At 39.8% G+C, this 21828-nt stretch overlaps 1 protein-coding gene across 1 annotated transcript in view; it reads left to right on the forward strand.

The window, feature by feature from the left end:
* Window positions 1-3495: 3495 nt before the first annotated feature.
* The window catches only part of Asxl3 (ASXL transcriptional regulator 3), a 107918-nt gene continuing 89585 nt past the window's right edge, over window positions 3496-21828 (forward strand). The window contains exons 1-3 of the mRNA XM_087593606.1: window positions 3496-3604; window positions 5056-5164; window positions 21695-21816. Coding sequence (XP_087449732.1) covers window positions 3527-3604; window positions 5056-5164; window positions 21695-21816 — 309 coding nt within the window. The 5' untranslated portion in view covers window positions 3496-3526. The remainder of the gene's footprint in view (window positions 3605-5055; window positions 5165-21694; window positions 21817-21828) is intronic.

Below are 21828 nucleotides of genomic sequence, written 5' to 3' on the forward strand. Positions count from 1 at the left end.
TTTTATGTGTTCCATCAGCAATTTGATGATAGAAAGGAATGGTTTTTCTATATTTCACATAGCACCAGAGCTCTGCAAAGTGTCTCTGGAGGTTCTTTGATGTCTAGACAGTTTAAATTATGCCTGCTCCCTCCCTCCAAATTCCACCCCTGTTCTGCTTCAGGGGTTGTGGGAAATGAAACAAACCAGAAGGGTTCCACAGCCTTCAGTCCAGGGGGAAAAGCTAACAAGTTGAGTGGGCCTACTCTGGCAGGTGTATAGGAAACTGCCCGGTTACAGGGCCTGTGTGGAGCAAACACCCCGCTTATTTATTTCGTCTTATATTTTCCATATGGAAATAGACACACATTGTCAGTAAAGTGGAAACATCTTAGAAATATTAGTGAAGGAATCAGTCACCCTATAGCCTAATGTTTCTATTTTTCTTCCCAAACTTCCCCAGGCAGCCAAATCCAAGACTTAAGTCCCACTCTTGAACATTGTCTTACGTATTGACATGGTGAAATGAACCACTCTTTGTACAATAAGACTAATATTCTTTTCTTCTTTGTCCTTTGTTTTTCTTTCACAAATGGATGCCACCGTTCCTCCAACCCATCCTGTTAGAAAGTAAGTAGTTCCTGAATTTTCTGAGCCATTTTCTTAAAATGTTGATGCTTTATGATTCCACCCACAGTATGTGCTCCATTTTGGAGGTCATGTGTTCAATTCTGATGGACAAGATTAATGTTTGTCCCAACTGTACAGGAGTAACTGGGGGCACAGATGTGTTCCACTCTCCTTCATAGTTGTGTGTGTGATACTCTACATTTTATGAATATAAAATAATAAAATTGTACAAATAAGACTTTCATTTAATTATTTGGTACAGCAGTTAGGTGAGACGACACGCATATATTTCAAGAAAAGAAGGCTCTGTTATCTATGGAATAGGGAATTGATATCAATAGCCATAAGTAAAGGTGTAAGCTAGAATACTTTAAAGGTTTATTTTTCCATTGAATATATTACACTGGATTTATTGCTTCTTTTTAAGAAACATTGGTATCTTTAGATGAAAGCATTTTACTGTTTTTAAATGAGATAGATCAAAATAATGATCTACAAAATAATTATGTAGAAATGCAATTAAAACCTTAATGAGGGACGACTAACCAGATTGACTTGAGTTGCAAGAACATTTTAATTCATCAAGAAGGTGAATTTAATTTTAAATCAAAATACTTTATTTGTTTCTTTGGGGAAATATTTGAGGAAATTAAAACAGTTGTTGATATCTTCGGAGCTTTATTATCTTATGGTTGTGAGTTACATATTTTGATTTTTTCCATGGTAAATCTTGAGCTTATTAAGTTAATACACAGTATACCTTACTAATGCACTTATGCTCATTAAAGCTTATTGTCTGTATGAGATGAAGTCCTTAGCTGACATTAATTATAGCATGAAGCTGCTACCAAACCAGCAATTTCACATCTGCGATCATGTTTACCTTAGAAAACGTAAACTGGAGTAGTAGATTTGTTCTGTATTCTTAGTTGCCTTTAAATCTACACTCCTCCTAAATGTCCTCAATCTACATCCTTGGAATTGTGTGCATTAAGAATGTCCTCTGAAGATCAGGAAGGCTATTGTGAAGTTTGATGTCAGCTGGACAATTCTGTTAAGTTATGGTTTTAAAGATCTAGAGAGTGTAATTTTTATGGACTGGATTCTGTGTGACTTGTCATGTTCACATCTTGTCACGTCCCTGTAGAAAGTCTGCATTTCTGACAGTTTCACTAATTTAAAACTCCTGAAATCTGGCACAGCCATTCCCAGCATCAATTTTTTTTTCTCTGCTTTTTGGTCTGGAGAGTGGAATATAAAAATTACATATTTTGCAGTGTTCAGTATAACATGTTGCATTATTTATCTGGAATTCATTTGTAGAGAGATAGTTCTAGGGAGACGAGTCTATTTTTACTTTATAGCTGTAGCTCGGTCCACTTACATATGAGCAAACATCTTTCATGAGGGAAAATACTGAAATGAGGCCAGTGGGCTTGTAGGCTCTTCCTGAGGAGAGACATTACATAAGGCCATAGCACTGTTCCCACGTGAGTCAACTGTTACAGCACATTGTCCTCTGACCAAATTTACATTAGGATTCTTGTTTCCTGTCAAACCCAATGGAATTGTATTTCTACGTTGGCACAGAAAAGCTGCTTCCTAAAATAATAAAGACCCACATTATTAGACTGCTCCCAACCTTCAGGACACGATGCATATCCATGCTGATTTGCAATAATGCGTTCCTGCAACTCAGCAATTTTGCTTCTTCTTTTTTATTTTTACCAGCAAGCCTTCCTAGTAAATAAGAGATTTGAACATCTTGGCTTTTAGAAAAAGTTAGTAGCATATAATTTAGTTTTGCCTAATAACTCAAAATTTGAAAGTTCATGTCTTAAAGGCTCCTTTGTTTCAAAATATTTGAGGTTAAAAATCTAAGTCTTAAGCGGCTTGTGGAGTAGGGCAGGGCAGTTCTAATCAACACCGATTTAACCAAATACTGATCTTTTGGAATAATTGGAAATTAAATGCACACAGTCACATAGTACACGTGCACATCGACAGTAAACCGCAGTGTTCATACCTTTCAATTATAGCATCCAAAGGCACCTGTCTCGTAAGTGAAGTGCGATACACACACAGTACATGTGACTAACATTTTTGTAAGGCCTTGAGTACAGTCCACAAATGTTTGCGCATGTGCGCACTGATACTTTCAATCATGAATGCAGCATAGTTTGTTTTCTTTTAAATATTGCTGTAACCCTTAATTTCATCACATCTTTAGTACAGAAGATATTTGGACAGAATGTTCAGACACACATTCCCGCATGTGCAAGGAAAAGTTGACAGTGTCGAACCTGTAGGAAACCTGAACCTAGATGCTAATTCCTCATTCACCGTGTGAGCAATTTGATACTAGGAGCAGCCTAAATACTTATAATTCCAAATCAGTTCTCCGTGGGTTTCTTATTATTCTTTTGTTATTTTTCAACCTATGAAGAGGTACAGGCCTTGAACTTTTGTTTTTGTTTTTGTTTTTTGTTTTTTGTTTTTTTTTTTTTTTATCATTCAAGTGTAACCACTAAGGTATCTGAAATATTTTTCAACTGAGGCTTCATCGTGCCATTTTGCAAAATAGCACCACATAAAAGTTCGGTTTCTGTAAAATGCAGCATTGGTTGCTTTGTGAATAAAAACAAAAGCTGTGTTTAGGAGACTTTTTGCCTGAAGTCTGTAAAACAGATGAATCTGATTAACTTTGGGGAAACTGGAGAGGCCCTTCATTGTAATGTAGATGTTTCAAGGGTGGGAAGATATTTTAAGAAGGCATGTAAAGAGGTTTCTTCTCTCAATGTTTTTTTTTTTTTTTAACTGAGAGAATGCTTGGCTTAATAAGTTGTGTCTCAGCTGGGCTCATGTTTTGCACTTTTCCTTTTCCAGTGGAACCTCTCCCTTAGCCTGTCTGAATGCCATGCTTCACACCAACACCCGAATAGGGGATGGAACATTCCTCAAAATCCCTGGAAAGTCAGGCCTCTATGCTCTCAAAGTAAGTTGGAGCGTTTTTGTATACCGTGTGTCACACAGTTTGAGGTACGTCAAGGTAAATACGATTGGATCTCTATGAATACCCTCTGTGCCCAGAAGGTTTTCAGATGCCATAGAAAGGGTTCTGTATGAATAATGAACGGTGACAGATTTCATTAAGGAACACCTCAGAGTTTACTTTATAAACGTGGGAATGGAACTTGTCCATTCTCTAAGACCTATAGGGAGGAAAGTCCCAGAGCGTCAGCTGGGAGTTTTAGGTGAGCAGAGTTAGCGTACACATCTTGACTTTACTGCAGTCGTGTCTGTACGCTTGGACCTGTATGCTTGAATTTATAATTGGGGTAGCAAGTGATACCCTGGAGAAAGTCTGGATTCATTTGTTTTGTTTTGTTTTTTACCAATAATGAATGTATGCATAACATATATGTATAGAAAATAAAATTTAAACCATGAGGTATATAGATAGATATCAGAAGATGCTTTGGATGAATGCTTCGTAATTGTTTAATGGACTCTTCATGCTCTTGAGAATGGGAAGTGACATATGGATTAGAAAACTCCTCAGGCTGCAGCTTTTGCCAAAAACATAAGAATATGATCTATCAGAATAATTATAATCCACTAGAATAATTTGTTGTTTTGCACTGTATTAGATTGGCTAAGTCGAAAACAAGTTCTTGCTTTAATAAGTGAGGAGTTCTTTTTAAAGTTCATTAATTCCTTTGAGAAGTTTTATTTTCAATGCCAAGAGTTACATTTGGCAAAGTATTTCTCCGTTAACTTGTAATTCCACCAATTCTTCTCCCATTGTGCATTATAGAAAACAACATAACCATGTTACAATTACTTGTATTTTTCCATTTGTTTTTTTCATAGCTGGGTGTTTCATTTATTGGTCAAATTTCTGAGATGTCATCCATTGGTCTTTATCAGAAGGAACATAGGATTGAAAAGTGAAAACTGTATATATCGAGAGGAAATCTTGTGAATAGTTTCTTTCATATTTATGTCTGTGTTTGTTTTATGTATATGAGTATTTTGTCTGCATGCACGCACAACAGATAAGAGCATTGGATCCCATAGGACTACAGTTATGGATGGTCGTGAGGCACTGTGTGAGTGCTGGAAATGGAATTGGGACATCTGGAAGAGGGGGCAGTGTTCTTAACCACTTGAGCCATCCCTTCATCCCTGTGTATAGATTTTAGAAGACTACCTAGAAACATCTACTATGGTGATGGTGCTTTTTCAATGCTTTATTTTTCCCTTCTTTTATCCTAAGAACTAATTTTTCTATTTAGAGTCAATCGATCGGTACTACAATTCTTACTCACATATAATTCTGATGACACCTCCTGATTCTAAGAACATTATTCAGATGTATTCAGTTGCTAATATATTTGTAAATCTTTTTTGGTGTTGTTTTTGTTTGTTTTCAAACTGCTACAGAAAGAGGAGTCATCATGCCCAGTGGACGGAACATTGGATCTAGTCTGTGACCCAGACCTGGATGGCGCTGAGATGGCAGAGACCAGTGCCAACGGAGAGGAGAACAGGGGTGAGTGGACCTGACTCCAGCCTACACCTTTGCTCTTTTAAAAGTGCTATCGTCTAAATGTTAAGGCACTACTTGGCTTTTTCTACCATCAGAGATACAATTTTTGAGACATTTTTATCACTTAAGATTTACTGCCCATCATTTTTGTTTTAAAAGCTTAGCACCCAAGAAAACGATGACATTTTTTCCATCTTTGTTTATTTTAAACAGTATGTTTCCCAGAATAACTTTCCTGGTATTACCAGAATCTGTATATTGCTCCCATAGAGTAGGAGAGGGGTCCTGGGTGGTGTTTCTACTTTTATTTCTACGATGGACTAAGATCAACATTGGCTTATGCCTAAAGGCTCTAGTTTTGGTTATTTCTTTGTTTCTCGTAAGTTAAGGTCAGTGTTGCTATTCTGCAAAGAATCAAGACAATGTAAGGTAGATTTTCATCCACAGAAGCTACTTTGCTGGAGCTCAGCCAACTCTCAGGTCCCACAAATGGCCACAGATCGGGGTTGGGGATTTAGCTCAGCGGTAGAGCGCTTGCCTAGGAAGCGCAAGGCCCTGGGTTCGGTCCCCAGCTCCGAAAAAAAAAAAAAAAAAAAAAAAAGGAAAATGGCCACAGATCATTCCTGAGAGGAAGACTGTCACATTAAATACTCATCTGTGGACTCGTAGAAATTACTAAACTATCTTTAAGCAAACAAACTTTGCAGAAATACAGCAATTCAGTAATAATTCCGAGTTGTCCATTTAGCTCTCAGCACAATAAACACCTAGCCCTTTAACTGTTTATGTAATCTCAATGGCCCCAGAAGCCAAATGCTACTTCATTCTACGGACTGAAGGAACAGGTTTTAAGGGTTGAGAGGTCTGCGTAGTGGGAACAGCAGTTATAAAGAACTGGAGGCAGCAGCGTCCTGGGAATATTATGGAAATAGCAAGAGATTTTACAAAGGAGATTTTAGCAAGATACAAGGTAATACAGGCATATTATATACTATCTTGAGGTATCCAGATATTATTTTAAATGAGATACTAAACCATTACATGGTTTTCAGACAGAAACATAATGGTATCTATGGGATTCTGCTAAAATCACCAAGGAAAGTGAGATACAAGTACAAAAACCAGGGAGGCCGGTTTAGAGCGCTTTGCCATGATCTAGTGGGGGTGGGGGTGAGAGTACTGAAAGTGAAAGAAAAGCAGTGGATGGGGTGGCCATGACTAGTTTCTGGATATATTTGAGGGGTGGTCCGACAGGAGGTGCTAACAAATCTAGAATTAAGGTGAAGGGTATGAGTTTGAATCTAGACTTTGGGTGGTGTGAGTAGTCAAAGAAGAGTATTATTCTTCATACCTTAGCTTCTGCATTAGTTACCTTCACTGTTGCTTGAACGAAATACTCAATAAAAGGTTAGGGTTCGTTTTAGCGCATGGGTTGAGTGTACAGTTTGCCATGGCAGGGAGATATGGCAGCCAAAGTTAGAAACAGCGGCCACATTGCTCCTGCTTTCAGGAATCAGATGGGGTTTGGCTTGCTTTTCTGCTTTTATTCAGCCTGAGACGCTAGCCCCATGAAATACTGCAACCCATAGATTTGGGTGGGTTCTCTCACCTCAGTTAAGCTAATCAAGAGACTTCCTCTCAGGCATGCTCAGACAATGCTCTGAGCTAGTTCTAGATTCTGCCTACTGGATGATCAATAGTGATTTACCAGAATGCTGATTTTCCAAATGCGAATTAGTTTGGGGAAGGTTTCTTGAGAAGGAGGTCAGATTAGGGTGTAGAACATGACACTGTGTTTGTGATCTGGATCGGTTAAATGGTCACTGACCTGAAAGGGAAACATGGGCCGAGATTGGATACCTAGAGATTTTTCTGTTTACTGGAATTTGTAGCCATGAAATTGGTTGAGGTCACTAAAGGTAAATTACAAAGAAAAGAGGGTCAAAGACTGAGCCCAAGGGCAGTTGACTTTCAAGAGATTGGAGAGACTAAGAAAAGGTGAGTGACATTACAAGTAGATGGATCTAGAACATGCTTTTGTATAGGAAGCTGAAAGAACAATGTGTTTCTGTGAAGAGAGATTGAAAAATGACAATATCTCCTCCCATATAAGAACTGACCAGTCTAACCCTGCTTATCTCTGGACTCAGACAAGAACAGGAACATTGTCATCCTTAGCAGCACCAGATGTTTGATGCCAGTCTGAGTTGGAAACCTTGTCCCAAGATAGGAAAAGGTGTAAAGGGAGGAGAGAGAGAGTTGGGAACCATGGCAGAGAATGGGGAAATCAATGTCTACTGGGTTTATGACTTTTTAATGAACATTGTAAAGAAAGAGACAGCTTCGAGGTCTTCGAGCATAGCTTGCATGTGATGGGCACATGAAAGCTAGAGAAAAGAAAACAGAGAGGAGTAGAGACAATGTCAAGCATTTAAGAGAATTTTTGAGGTACAGAAAATGCTTGGGAGTGGGATATAATCAATACAGTTGTTTTTGCCTAATGAAGAATGATTATTAGGGTCATTATTTGTTTATTGGAGAATAAGCAGACCCCATGGGAAGGATGTTGCACTGTCATGTGCCTAATAAGATAAGTGAATGACGTCTAAGCAGATGAGGAGACTGGTTTAGTTAAAGATACAGGCATGATGGAAGGCAGTCAGCAGAAAACTCAGGCTCTTCCAGTAGAAGGAGAGGCGGCTGTGGAAACATGTGCTGGAGGGACCTAAAGAAGTTGGTTCTTCCTATTTTAGCTTTTCCTATGGAAAGGTTGTCAGTTTAGTAGCCAAAGTTTGGATAGGAGAAGCAGTCTCACAGATATAAGGCAAAGAATAAGTCTGCTTATGCATCTGAAAGCATTAAGGCCATACTCCTACATTTATCAATGCTGGGTATAACAGAACAGCAGCCATACTGTGATTTCTCAAAAGTTAACATTCTGGACCACAGGTGGATTCAACGGCTGTTGGGTCTTGCCAATGTGGCTGATGATGCAACATAAGAACGAAGAAATGGAGAAATTTATGGTTTCCACAGCGTTTAAGCTAGATGTTGCTACTACCTTTGATGGATGGGTTTACCTAGAATGGATTGCTGTTGATATGCGGGTGAGGGCTGGTGAAATATAAGACTAGATTCTGTGATTGGGCAGCGATAAAAGGAAGGCAGGACTGAGAGCTTCAGAGAGAAAAGACAGGACAGACAGACAGAAGGACAGAGAAGATGGAGGAAAAGGGTGAACCAGATCCATGTGGCTTCAAATAGCCACAGGTAGCTATGAGTATCATAGAAGGCATAGCATAATATAGGGCAATTTGTCCATTGTAGGTGGGCAGCTTGCATCAATAGAAATGGACTCTGACTTTATTGTGTGAACATTTTGTGAGTTGAGAATTTACTGATATAAATCTGACTGATAAGTTACAGGTCTCTAGAGTTTCGATTTTACTGGATTATGGGGATTTGTGACAGCTAGCCACAAATGGTGGATGGCTGGGGAGATAGGAGTGGCTCAGAAGCAAGCAAACCGTGAGCAGTTAGGTGAAAGCCACATAGGGTTAGCCATGAGGCTGGGAGACCACTGGGGCTGGAGAGTAGCCAGCGATAGTGTGGGTTGCTTTTTAATTCTTATACACCACAACCTTTTTGATGGAAGATTTGTAAGAACTGACAGAGGCCCTGATTATGGAATTCAAGAACAATTTTCATGAATACTGAAGCTGAAAACTATGATAGAAATAGTACTGATGAAGTGTACCAAGTAAGAGCTAAAATCTTCCAGAAATAGAGGGTAACCCAAGAGTTGTACAGAAAATACAAGGTACAGCAAAGCACAGAAGTTTGTAAGTAGCATATTTACCTTATCTGGATTGGGCAGAGGCAAAGGTACCTTGAAATGGAATAACTGTGGTGACCCATGAGCAATGCTCACCAGCTCAAGCATAGTAATGAGAGAGAGAGAGAGAGAGAGAGAGAGAGAGAGAGAGAGAGAGAGAGAGAGAGAGAATGGCCCCTTTCCCTAAGAATCTGGCAGCCACTTTATAAGAGGAAAATGACTGACTGGGAAGGGCTTACTCTGGGGTCTAACTGCTTCTGAGTCATCTGTGTTCTTGGATGTGGACAGATCCATGAGTAAATGAACCTTTATATGCCCCCAGAGTGAGTCACACAGATACATATCCTCTAATGACACAAAACAATACTGGGGATATCCAATGCACAGGGACAAAGGAAGAGTGAGGTTGCACAGATCACCCTACCCCTATTTCTAGGCCCAGTGGTTCAAGATGTACACAAAAGACAAAGTCTGCCATGTAGCAGCCTCTTTGGGTCCTGGTACATACGGGAGAGAGCCAAGATTTGCCAATCAGGATGTGAAGCAATGGTTCACAGAAGATGTTGAGATTGCAGAAGTTTGCTAATGACTGACCCCGAATTCCAGGGGAGACAAGGATTTTCGTGATTGTGTAGAGATAGAGGACAGGGGAGGAGCCCTCAGTCAGTAATTAACTCAGAGCAAGGATAAGCAGACTTCCCTAATTTGACATGTGATTATGTACTTCACAGAATAACTCAGACCCACACATATCCAGCAAATGTGACCCAAATTAGATTTCCTGGCATCGCCTTTGAAGTTGCATTAGGGAAATTGCTTTGGGGAAATCACTGAAAGAATAGTAAATAGCTTATTTCCTTGAGTATTCCTTGGCTCACCCACCTTTGTATCTTATTACAAACCGTAATTGCTTCTTGCAGGACAAGCATATTTCCTATCCAAAAATGTACCATGTATAGTGTGGAAAACCTAGAGAGTGAAAAATCTACTGAGTGCGGGCTGTGCCCAGCCTTTGGAAACAGCCCACCTTGCATGGCCTTACATGGATTTTGATAGTCACAGCATTTCTATGATGCAGACAAGAGTTACAGGTTTTGTCATTTGATTCGATCTTAAAGAACAAATGAAGAAACCTCTCTCTCATTGTATCTGCGCCCAGGTGTGTATCGGACACCACGAGCCAGTTTCGCAGTATTCTGAAACTCTGACTGAAACAGCAGGGAACAGTTAGCAGCTAGTGGTAGAGATGAGTGGCCTTCCGATGTGAGCCCTAATATGTTCCCAACATCCTCCTGAGGATGTGGGTGAGGATATGAGGGAGAAGTGGGAGAGAAAAGCAGAGAAGGATGAGGAGAGATGGGCCCACTACCTGTCCTTCTGTCTGTAGCCCCTCATATTGCCTCTTTGGTATAGAGGCAGGTAATAACTAGTAATTGGTAAGATACCTTTTGGCACAGTTGAAAGAACAAGCCTGGTATTGCTGAGTTATTTAAAATTAATAAGGGTAAATTGGCATCTGTTATTCCATCAGAGAGAGAAGCAAAGATTGTATAGGAAAGGAAAGTGTCTGCCATTGGCTGATAGTGACTGGGACTGGCGTGACGCCTCACTGGTTCAGAGTGCCTACTGATCGTTGAGAGCTCACGTCTCAGTTTCCTTGACTTCAGCTCCAGGAGATCTGACCCGTTCCTCTTGCCTTACTAATATGAACAGATATACACTCATATGCTTAACTTTCAAGTAAAGTAAATCCTTAGATAAAGTATATCAACCAATATATTATAATGCTATAATACCTGAATATCAGTCCTTTTAGTAGTTCAAAACCCTGAATGCCTACCTTAAACGTCTCTTCGGGTCAGCTGATTACAAGAATCAATTCTTAGAAAATGTCTGCTGCTTTTCCAAGACATATTTATTAAGTTTTGGATGAAAGAGTCTAGAGTGTGGAAAAAAGAGGTATATTTTTGACAGTAGGATTTATGTGACAAAGAAATATGGCTTTGTACATGTTTCTTTGGCTTCTGAGCAGTCTTTGAAGTGAACAAGTATTGAACACATAGATTTGAAAAAGTAAACTGCTCAAATTTTATAAGCTAAGCCCTGGAGATCAAAGAGTGATTTAGGGGGATCGGCTGATATATCTGTGTTGACAAGCCATGAGAAGTTATGCCTATATAAGTATAGATCTGTGTCACACAAAGAAAATATTATGAATTTTATGGTCTACTTTAAGCAGAGATTTATGAGTATGTTTGTGTCTGAGTTGTTTTTTGAGCATAACACACAGGTATATCATGATTTTCCTCACATAATAAGTTGCTTTACAATGCATTGCCCTCTTGCAGAACTCATAATATTTTACATTAAATAATACCACCAGTACACAGTCTTTACCCTCTTTATCCTCTACTTAAAAGTTCTTATTAATGAGAAAAAGTGTCCCTTTTATAGCCGTAATACATTTCATGCTTAAGATAAACAGCAAAGTACTCCCTTTAATGAAGAAACGGGAGAATATATAATTTTCATCTACTGAGATCAAAAACGTGGTGGGGGTTGAGAAAAGAAAAAAAATTTTGCTTGGTATTAACCCTAATGGCTACGGGGAGGAAGCCACACTCAAGCCAGGGAATTAGTATTTTTGAAGTTTCCATTCACAGAAAGGGAGAGGAGAGGGCAGTGTAAGGTAGGAGAGAGGACAGGGAGAGAGGGAAGGAGAGAAGAATGGAGGAATAAAGGGACAGAGGGACAGAGAGAGAAACACAAACACATACCCAATATCTAGACCTTAAGTCCCAGTCTGTAAAATGATTTCTCCATTTCAAGACTTCTTTATGTGACCCCTTTTCATTATTCTTTATTGCTAGTTTTACAAGAGAGGTTTTTGTTGTGTGATTCTTGGCAGGGTTGTAGTAATGTAATGAAACATCATTCAAGTCACTGTTTTCTTTGGCTCAGTGTTTACTGAGGAGGTCTTTGTGTGTGTGTGCGCGCGCATGTGTGTGTGTGTGTGTGTGTGTGTGTGTGTGTGTGTGTGTGTAATAAAACTATTGAAAGTGAAAGGTGCTTTAAGATGGTTCAAGAGTATGGGTAAGAGCTCTGCTGATAGATCAATCACACAAGGCCAGGAGCTTTATGGATTCTGTGGAAAGTTTCTAATGGAGGCTCAGTCTCCCGGCAGGAGTGGTCACACTGTGTGTTCTACATTCACATTGGCAGGGGTGGGGATAGAGGTAGAAGGGTTAGAAAGGGAATGCCTTGAGCGACTAGATTCTACTCACTACATTAGTTACCTTTTCCTATTGCCATGACAAAAATGCCTGAAAAAGGCAACTTAAGAAAAGAAGGGTTTATTTTTTCCTTCCAGTTTGCGCCTTAGCACAAAGCACGTTCCCCCCACTCTCAGGCAGCAGAAAGATAAATGCTGGCGGTGTTTTCCTTTTTAATTCACCCCACATCTCAGTCCTTGGGATGCCCCAGTCCACATTCCAGGTAGCTTGTCCTCCTCAGTTAATCTCCATGGAAACACTCTTACAAGTTACACCCATCTGTGTGTCTCCTAGAGGACTCCAAACCGAGTCAGGTTGACACTCATAGGGTTATGTTTTGCTCAGCACTTGCAATGCCCCAGTGTGTCATGTTTAGAGGTGCTCCATGTCCACACACATGTGTTTGGGGTGGGGTATGCAGGATGTTTTAAGCAGCTTCCAATCAAGAAGAGATGGCCTTGTCATGATCTACCTGGCATCCCTTTTCTAAGAACTTTGTGGGCATGTATACGAAATCCCTTCTGGGTTTGTAGCAGGCCACCTGGGATTTTTAGGTGGGGGGCAGGGTTAAATACATTTATCCCTTATTCAGTATCTCTGCATTTTAGTCAACAGCTTGTTAAGTAAAGGAGACACCTGCTCTGCCTTGGTGGGCTCCAAGTTTGTGAATATTTGTTGTGTTAGCTACATATGGAAGAAAGTACAGAGGAAAGACAATACTCTTTAGAGAAATGACCACTGGTGGCGTGGAAGACTTCCTCTGCCCACTCCTTCCCATGACTCAGGCTTTCATCTCTGCCCACAGATTTCATAGTTCATGAAGAAATAAAAGAGATTTCCAAAGATCATTGTGCTCTGACTTGTCTTAAACACAGTCCATTTAAGGAGACATTTTTCTAACAAGGTATCTAGGGAGGAGAAGAACCTTACAGTCAGTCCTTACTTCTTTTTGCTCTATGCTTTTGATAACCTTTATAGCAAAGAAGGATTTCTTTATGCTGAGTCTTTTTGCTTTTAATTAAAACCATTCTCTCCTTTCTTCTTCTGCTGCCCCGTGATGGAGAGCAGCTGGTTACTATCCCTTCCCCACCCCCCTGTCTTCTCCAAATGACTCACTCCCCCTCCTTCAAACAGGATTTAAATATTCCTTCCATTTCTTTTATCCATCAGGGGCCTCTTTTTCCTAAATCTCCCTCCTTGAACTCTGAACTCTGTTCATGTATAAATGGGTTTTAGTTAGTTTTAACAGCCCACAGCCATGGAGGAAGAGAAAGTTTGCTTTTCAGTGCAGATAAAGTTCTTCCGTTGCATATCATTTCCTAACCTCTCTTGTGTTACGAGGGGGAAATTTTCATAAAATGAGAAAGATGAGGAGTGTGATCTCATAAGAAAAACAAGCTCCCTCAAATAAAAATACAATTAAAAGTATCCCCCAATTATTCATCTTAACGAGCTAATTTTTGATTTATATTGCCTGAGACAAGTACATCAGAAAAGGCAGCCCTGCTCTTTAAAGACTCTCTATGCTCCCCAGTGCCAGATAATCCATTTTCTGTCTGTAAAGTGACTCTTTATAAGTGTTTCTCAAACAGCTATCTGTGTGCCTTGCCTGATTTTTTCCATACTGACAAGAAGAGTGATTAGCAATAAGCTAATTAGTGAAGCACTAGCCCTTGGCCCACACTACCCTTTGCTCTGATATTTTCTGTAGACTTTCCTATGTTTAATTTTTCTGGGTCTATTGTTCTATTCCTATATAGCTATTCCAGGAAACTGAGTAGCATGGTAGGTAAGGGGGTGTTATGCCAATGTAAAAGCAATAATTGGGGAGCTGGGATAAGTCAGGTGGTAAAGTATCTGCCCCACAAGTGTGAGGACCTGAGTTTGATTCACATCACCAACATTGAAATCTATGTGCAGTGGCAAATACTTATCATTCCAGCATTGGGAAGGTAGAGATGAGAGAATCACTGACCAGCCAGCCTTGGAGAATCAGTGGACCTCATGTCCCAGTAAGATACTTGCTCAAGAAATAGGTGCGCAATCTCTGAGGACAGACATCAGAAATGTGCTACAAGTGCATGCAAACACAGACATATGTACACACACACACACACACAAACACACACACACACACACACACACACACACACACACACACACACACACACACACACTCTCATACCTTGCTAGAGGATGACCTAAGATTGGTTTTACCCCAATCTGTTTCTTTCCATTATTCTCAGAATTCCTTACCCTTTGTATGATAGCTTGAGAGTTAGGAAGCTAGAAGTTGGAACTTCATAGGTATGCTTTTCTTGTTAAATGTCATTTTAAACTGATGCTTTCTCTTTGTGTAATCCATGCTTAAAGGGATGCTTTGACTGATACTCAAGAGATATTCGCAGGATTAAGTTGGAATGTCAGACTAATCAATACTTGGAAGGAGTGATTCCTGTTGCTACATCTGTGTGGGAAATATTTAGTTACCATTGGAGCTACAGTGTTTCATCTAGTACAGAGCAAAGTGTTTATTAACCATTGCTTGACATTCTGAATCAGTTGTTGTGTACCTGGATCTGTGAGGGGCAGCTGCAATTTGCTAGTTGATATCAGCCACAAAATCATAAAGGAGAGTCATGAGTTTGTCTTTTATGACAATCATGCAGGTAAATACACATATGCAACATACTTATGGGTATATACCATGTTCAATACATGCATGCATGTACACACATACACAATATATGTATGCATGTGTACACATTCACACATGTATACATGCATGCACGCATACACATACATATATCCTTATTAGATTTATTTATTAACATGTCACATCTGGGAAGAAGGAACCTTAAATGAAGAATTGCCTGTCTTGAATTGCATGTGTATGAGGCATTTTCTCAATTGCTAATTGATATAGGGGAACCCAAATTACTGTAGGTGGTGGCATCCCTAACGAGTGGTCTAAGCCTGAACGAGGAAGATGTCAGAGTCAGCCAGAGAACAAACCAGAAAAGCAACACTCCTTCATCATTGCTGCTCCACATTTGTGCCTTTAGTTACTGCCCTAACTTCCCTCAGGGATGGATTATGAGAATGTATAAGACACAGTAAGCCTTTCCTCCTCAGGTTACTTCTAAACACGAGTTAATCATGGCCATAGGAAAACAAACTAGAGAAACATAATGTTGACACCTTATTCACAATTACTTTTAGTTTATTTGTTTGTTTGTTTTTACTGTTTTTGTTTTCTGAGATAAGGCCCCACAGAGCCAATGAAACAGTTTGGAAACATTGTAAGAGTTTCTTTCTCTCAACTATATTTTATTCATACACATTATTGTGCCAAATAATATCAAGATTCTCAATGGTTAAATATTAAAATGTTGAGACTTTTAATGGCTTCTTTGGAAAATTGCTATTCCTGTTACTTTATTGCTAGCAGTCTTCTGTTGTTGGTTTGTTTTGGCATATGGTATCTTTGGAGGGTGTTTTTTTTCAACAAGAAAGCTTGCTTAGGTCCAGTTGACTGCCCCCACCTTGGCACAGGATTCCTTTTAGAGTGGACATCTCTCCATAGGCTAGATCCAAAAAGGATTAAGGAATTACCTTTCTCTGAAAGAATTGGAGTCCAGGAAATTTTTAATTGGGGTCAACTGTGTAGCCTGTTCTTTTTTATGTCAGTTTTTATACTTCCTGGCATGCATTTAGTTGCTGCATTGATCCAGAATATCTGCTTACACAATTTCAAATGTAAGCATTATGCACAGAACACATTGTAATCCACGTTGAGACCTTTGGGCAATTTCCCATGTGGCTACTACTCTGGAATCACTCACTTATTGATCTGTCAAGACACAGTATCATCATAACCATTATGTTTCCATTGGCAGAGCTGTCAATGGAATTCGTTATTCTATACCATTGTTCTTTGAACAAAAATATTTCTTTAAGCCTTTCAATTTTATAGTGTGCACATGTATGTGTGATCAGCTATAAGTGTGAATAAAAGCTACAAATCTAGAAAGGAGGTCAAGAGTGGGCAAGATTAGGTGATAAGGAGGGGTGAAGTGAGCAGCGGGGCACCTGGGACATGAGAGAGGAAAAGGTCTGTCTGTGTAGAGCATGAGTGGATGGTGGATGCAAGAGAGATGGAATATAGGTAAAGGAACCATAAATACATACATTAAAATGACATGATCTCACACATTATATGATGATTTAAATAAAGATAAACCTCATGCTCCCACAATAGAATCGTGGATATTTTTGAACGTTTATTAGCTCCTTGTCCGTCTTCTGAGAATGGTCTATAGTTCCAATTGGAGGTTATCACATCAAGCAAATTAAATATATTCAGAAAAGCAAATATGTATTTTCTGTCCATTCTCAATCCTATCATACATACATACATACATAATACATGCATGCATACATAAAATATACATACATACATGCATACATACATACATACATACATATAGACATACAGACAGCTATGTCATGAAAATAGAAACATAACTATTTGGAGAGCAAAGAGAACTAACAGCAAGGGCTAAAGGTGGGGAGAGAAAAAAAGAGTCTAAGGCTGTGAGGGGGATCTGCTCAATGTCTAATGTGTGAGTATGGCACTGTCATTATGAAATCATCACTATAATGCCTGTCTACTCTGTTTTTTTTTTCTACATCTCATATCGTTCTACACCCAACGAAAAGTGTCTAGTAAAAGCTGTGTGGCTGAACTAACAATTCATATATAAACAATAACACCCAACCACTTTTCGAGAATTGCTGAGACCAAGTGGGTGGCACAGTGCTGTTCCCGGTTCTCTGGTGTTTGTTCATTGTGATATTTTCCAGCTGACAGCATAGATCAGTGACTTTCCTACAGGAATGTGCTGGTATTTGAGGACACCAGCTCTGCTTCTTTTAGGAAATGAATAGGAAGCATTAGAAGAAATAGATAGAATGAAAATGGTTGAGGTCAGCACCCTTTCCTGTAGGAGGTGTTTGAAGTACATATCTCTTGGGTGGCCTGTTGCTTGTGGGTGTGGTCCACTGGAACAAACAGCAGTGACCGGACAGAAGGGCCTGCATGGCAGGGGATGAACACAATCCAGGAACCAACATGCACCGTGGTTTGGACTCACACCACTCCTGCCATTTTATGTAGCTTAACGACTTTAGCTTTGATTCTGACATTTTGTTTTTATTTTCTTATGCAAAAAAACCCCCATAAAACGGTGGCTTTCCTCTTAAAGGAAGGTGCTGAGTAAGGATGGCACAGGGAAATACAATCTGTGCTTAGTCCCTGTTTTTGAAACTTCCAAGCCCTTTGCAGGGCACACTTTATGAGTTTGCTTTCCTATATGTCTTAATTGACCTTAATATATATTTTTCCATAAGATTTTTAATTAAAAAGTTATAAATTTCCATCATACAAACTACCTTTGTTTTCCTCTCCTGCAGTTCTTGATAAGCACAGCAATTAAAAGTTAACTGGAAAAATGGATATTTTAAATGAATGAAAATCAAATTCAAAAATCTACCGTAATGAGCCTGCAATAGCTTGTCTTTGCATGTAAATCAGTCCTGAGTTGCTAAACTCGGGGCTGCTGTGGCGAGCATGAGAGCACACTTCATCAGTCCAGAAACCATCAGAGCTGTGTCCTCTGACTTCCACGGATGTGTGGTGGGAAGAAGCAAAGCTGCCTTTGAGGTAGTTAGGGGAACTTGTGGAATTCCTGCCAGAGTTTGATCTTCTGAGATGAGTTTACCTGACAGCAAGATGAGGAAGAGTCTTTGGGAAGGATACAGGGAGAGCCAGTGCCCCAAATGGCAGGGAGCTGTGTTCTTGTCCTCTTGGCTTCCTAGAGGTGGTGGAAGTTGTAGAAGGTAGTGAAATGTGAGACCAGAAATACATGCAAGTTGAGCCTACTTTCTAAACCTTCTGTCATTTGTATCTTTGGATGAAGATTAAAGCTAGCTTTGTGGGGCCTCTTGTCCTTCTGTCAGTGAAGTAACATGTGGATTAGAAGGGAATCTTCATGTCACCATTTAACTTTAATTGTGTAGCCTGTATGACGTCCGTTAGTGCAATATCAAGTTCAAGGTCAATGGAATGAAAAAGAGGCTTGCGGAGAACTTGGAGACACCTAGAAAAGGAGCGAAATCTGGTTTGCTGCCACATTGTCACCTTGTCTCTGGTCATTAAGGGTGCTTCCTGGTTCCCTATAACCTTTGCTCTCAGCCCTTTTGAGTAAGGAGTGGGTAGTTTGTGTGTGAAATAATAGTTTATGTGGTCATTAAATCAAAGTTAAGCTACACTTTCAATCTGCTTAATGTGGGGAGGTAAGCAATATGTAGCAAAATGTGGCAACATGTACCAAAATGCAGCAAAATGCTGGAAACGGTAGTGTCTCTGTCCCTCATAGTGTTTGGAAATAAAACTTCCTATGTGTGACAGAACAAACTACAGCCCAAATGTCCATCAATGTCATCTATGAGAAGGCAGGCTGTCTTTTTTCAAATCTCATTGAGATTTAGGAGTATTCTGTCAGAACTTGTTATTATTTGACCCTGCCACACTGAAGTTTACATTATGAAGATTGATTATTCTGGGCCAGAGAGATGGCTCGGCCAGTGAAGATATCTATTACCATGTGTGAGTTAGACCTCTAGGATCTACAAGTTAAGAGGAAAGACTTGACTCCTGCACCTTGTCCTGTGACTTACTTCCACACAAGGACTATGGCAGACTCACTCTCGTTCACATATAAACAAAGTAAAGAAGGAAAACACAATTTTTAAGACTAACCATTGTTTCCCAAACGAACTGATAGTAAATTGGAATCTACAGGTTCAGTGCACAAAAGCAATTGTGTGTTTCCTGTGAGTCTCTCGTGACCTGTGGACTACTGCCAGTTCTCCGTTTATCTAGGCAGGAAGTTTTCAGTTTCCTGAGTAGAGACGCAACCAAGAATGTAGAAGTCATAAAGCATATTTGCTAATGCTGACTTTACTTTTAGCTGGACTTTTGTTATGTCTGATGGCTTAGTTGGTCCAACTAGGACCATATATCCTGCCTGACACCTTGTGTCACCTCTTTGGTTCGTCACACATTGTAGAGATTTCAGAACATTAACAGTCTGTGTAATTGGTGTACAAATTGACCTATCTTCGGAGTATGATCCGATGACTATTTATTGGGAAAGAAACTTTGGGGAAGTGTTAGCAATCATGCTAGGAAAGAAGCCTGTGAACATCATACTCAGCAATGTACAAAGGATTCTCTACTGAAACATTTGGGCCGTCATAATGAAAACTGTCACATTATATCAGGAGAAAAGAAAACCACCTGATCTTTAATTAAAAGACTGTACTTATATGTGCACCCAAATATTTTTAGTTTTATTTTTATCTCTGTGTGCGTGTGTGTGTGTGTGTGTGTGTGTGTTTAATGTATGAACGGTTGCCTGAAGAGATCTGAATAGTCCATCAAATCCCAGATGCTGGAAACCAAACTCGGGTCCTTTACAGAGCAAGAACTCTTTTTTTTTTTGTTTATTTCTATATTTTTTTTATTAACTTGAGTATTTCTTATATACATTTCAAGTGTTATTCCCTTTCCCGGTATCCGGGCAAACATCCCCCTCCCCCCTCCCCTTCCTTATGGGTGTTCCCCTCCCAACCCTCCCCCCATTGCCGCCCTCCCCCCACCAGTCTAGTTCACTGGGGGTTCAGTCTTAGCAGGACCCAGGGCTTCCCCTTCCACTGGTCAGAGCAAGAACTCTTAAGTACTGAGCAATTGTTCCAAGAAGCATGTATCAGAATGTATTCACCATACTACATCCATTACTCTATTACTGAATAATCTAATCCTTTAAGCCCAATTACTTCCCATGTAGTACATCCAACCTTATGTTGCTAAATGATACTTATTAAAATTTGGAATTTTCTGCATCAGATCTTCAGTTTTGGGGCCAGTCCTTTGTGTGGAAGACAGTTACAGGACTGGACTAGCTTGGGATCCCAGGTTCATTGTCTAACACTGTGTGACTCTCTTAACCTTTCTGAGCTACACATGTGTTTCTTCCTTACAGCAAGGTGACACCTTCCCCCCTTACAACCAACTGTAAGAGCTGAGATCCCATATGTAAAGTTTCTAGAAAAATGATTAACAGTAATTAAAATTTTTTGCTAAGTATGTTCATTTTTGGCTTCCTAATTATTCTGTATTAAAACAAACTTTCCAATGAATCACATGTTCATTTCTCGGTGAAATGTGCTAAAGTCTTTCAAAAGCAAATATTAGGTAAAGACTGTATCCATTTTGCAGTCACTATTTTTTCTTTTATTGGAGGTATGTTCTGGTTATAGATATCTGAACAATCTCTATTCTGTAGTTTTCTTAAAAAGTCTGTTCCGAACCTCTTCCCCCAAGTTGCCATCACTTGGCAAATATTCTTGACTTATCTTGTACCCAGTGCCCTTAAAAAGTCTTGTTTTGAGCTTTGACAATATGTTCTCGAGTTATTTTCTTCCATGAAACTTCCTCCTGCCTCCTGCCTTTGACATATGCCTCCATTCTGCCACTTATCTTGCTTCTTTCTCCTCGCTTTGCTTCTGCAAACCTCACTCCTTCCTCAAGTGCATAGACAGCAGGGTCTTCCCTGTATCCCTTCCCAGAGCCTCCTGGCTGGAAGAGGGCTGAAGGAAGAAGTCCAAAACAAATGCTCCGCAGAACAGTGAACTCCCGTGTGCTTCTTGATAACTCACTTCAGAAAGACATCAGTTCTCAACAACAGTGTTTGGAAATAAAACTTCCTATGTGTGACAGAGCAAACTACAGCTCAAATTTGACAAAAATGGACAAAACACACTGCTATTTGCAGAGGGTAAATTGTTTGAAAAAAATTGTCTTGAGTTGATAGCAAGAATCATAGATTGTATCCCATAGAAAGAGAAACATAGCCTGGGCCCCTGTGGATTCTCTAGGGACCAGCTATTGAGTCCAAGAGTCATTTTTAGTATGTGGACCTGGCTTTAAGATCATTCATTCACTGAGATGTTTCCAATGTGGTATCTGCATATGCAGATAGTCATAGTGTCTGTCTACTGACCCCCAATTGTAAGACACTTATGTGGCTTTTTGTATGTGGTACACTTACCCTAGGGCACATACCCAATTGTCAGTGGGAAAAGAAGCTGGGCTGCCTACAGCAGTCAAGTGGAACTGAGGCCACACTTACTAAACGATCCCCTTCTCTTTGAATCGAGATATGCCTCCTCGCACTGTGCTATTTTGCTGTATTTTAAGTATCCATTTTCAACTGGAGAGAAGCTCCAAGTGAGTTAATTACAGTGGGTGTAAAAAAAGGAATTCAAATTAGTAATATCATTATCTCTCTCCGCTTCTAGTGTGTACGAAGCAGGTAATGGATGAAGTGTCTTCCACTCGAGATTGCAGCCTTACGAACACGGCGGTGCAAAGCAAGCTGGTGTCCTCCTTCCAGCAGCACACCAAAAAGGCCCTGAAACAGGTAAGAGGCTGC

This window comes from Rattus norvegicus, chromosome 18 (assembly GCF_021556685.1).
Source record: "Rattus norvegicus strain SHRSP/BbbUtx chromosome 18, alternate assembly SHRSP_T2T, whole genome shotgun sequence".
Lineage (NCBI taxonomy): Eukaryota > Metazoa > Chordata > Mammalia > Rodentia > Muridae > Rattus > Rattus norvegicus.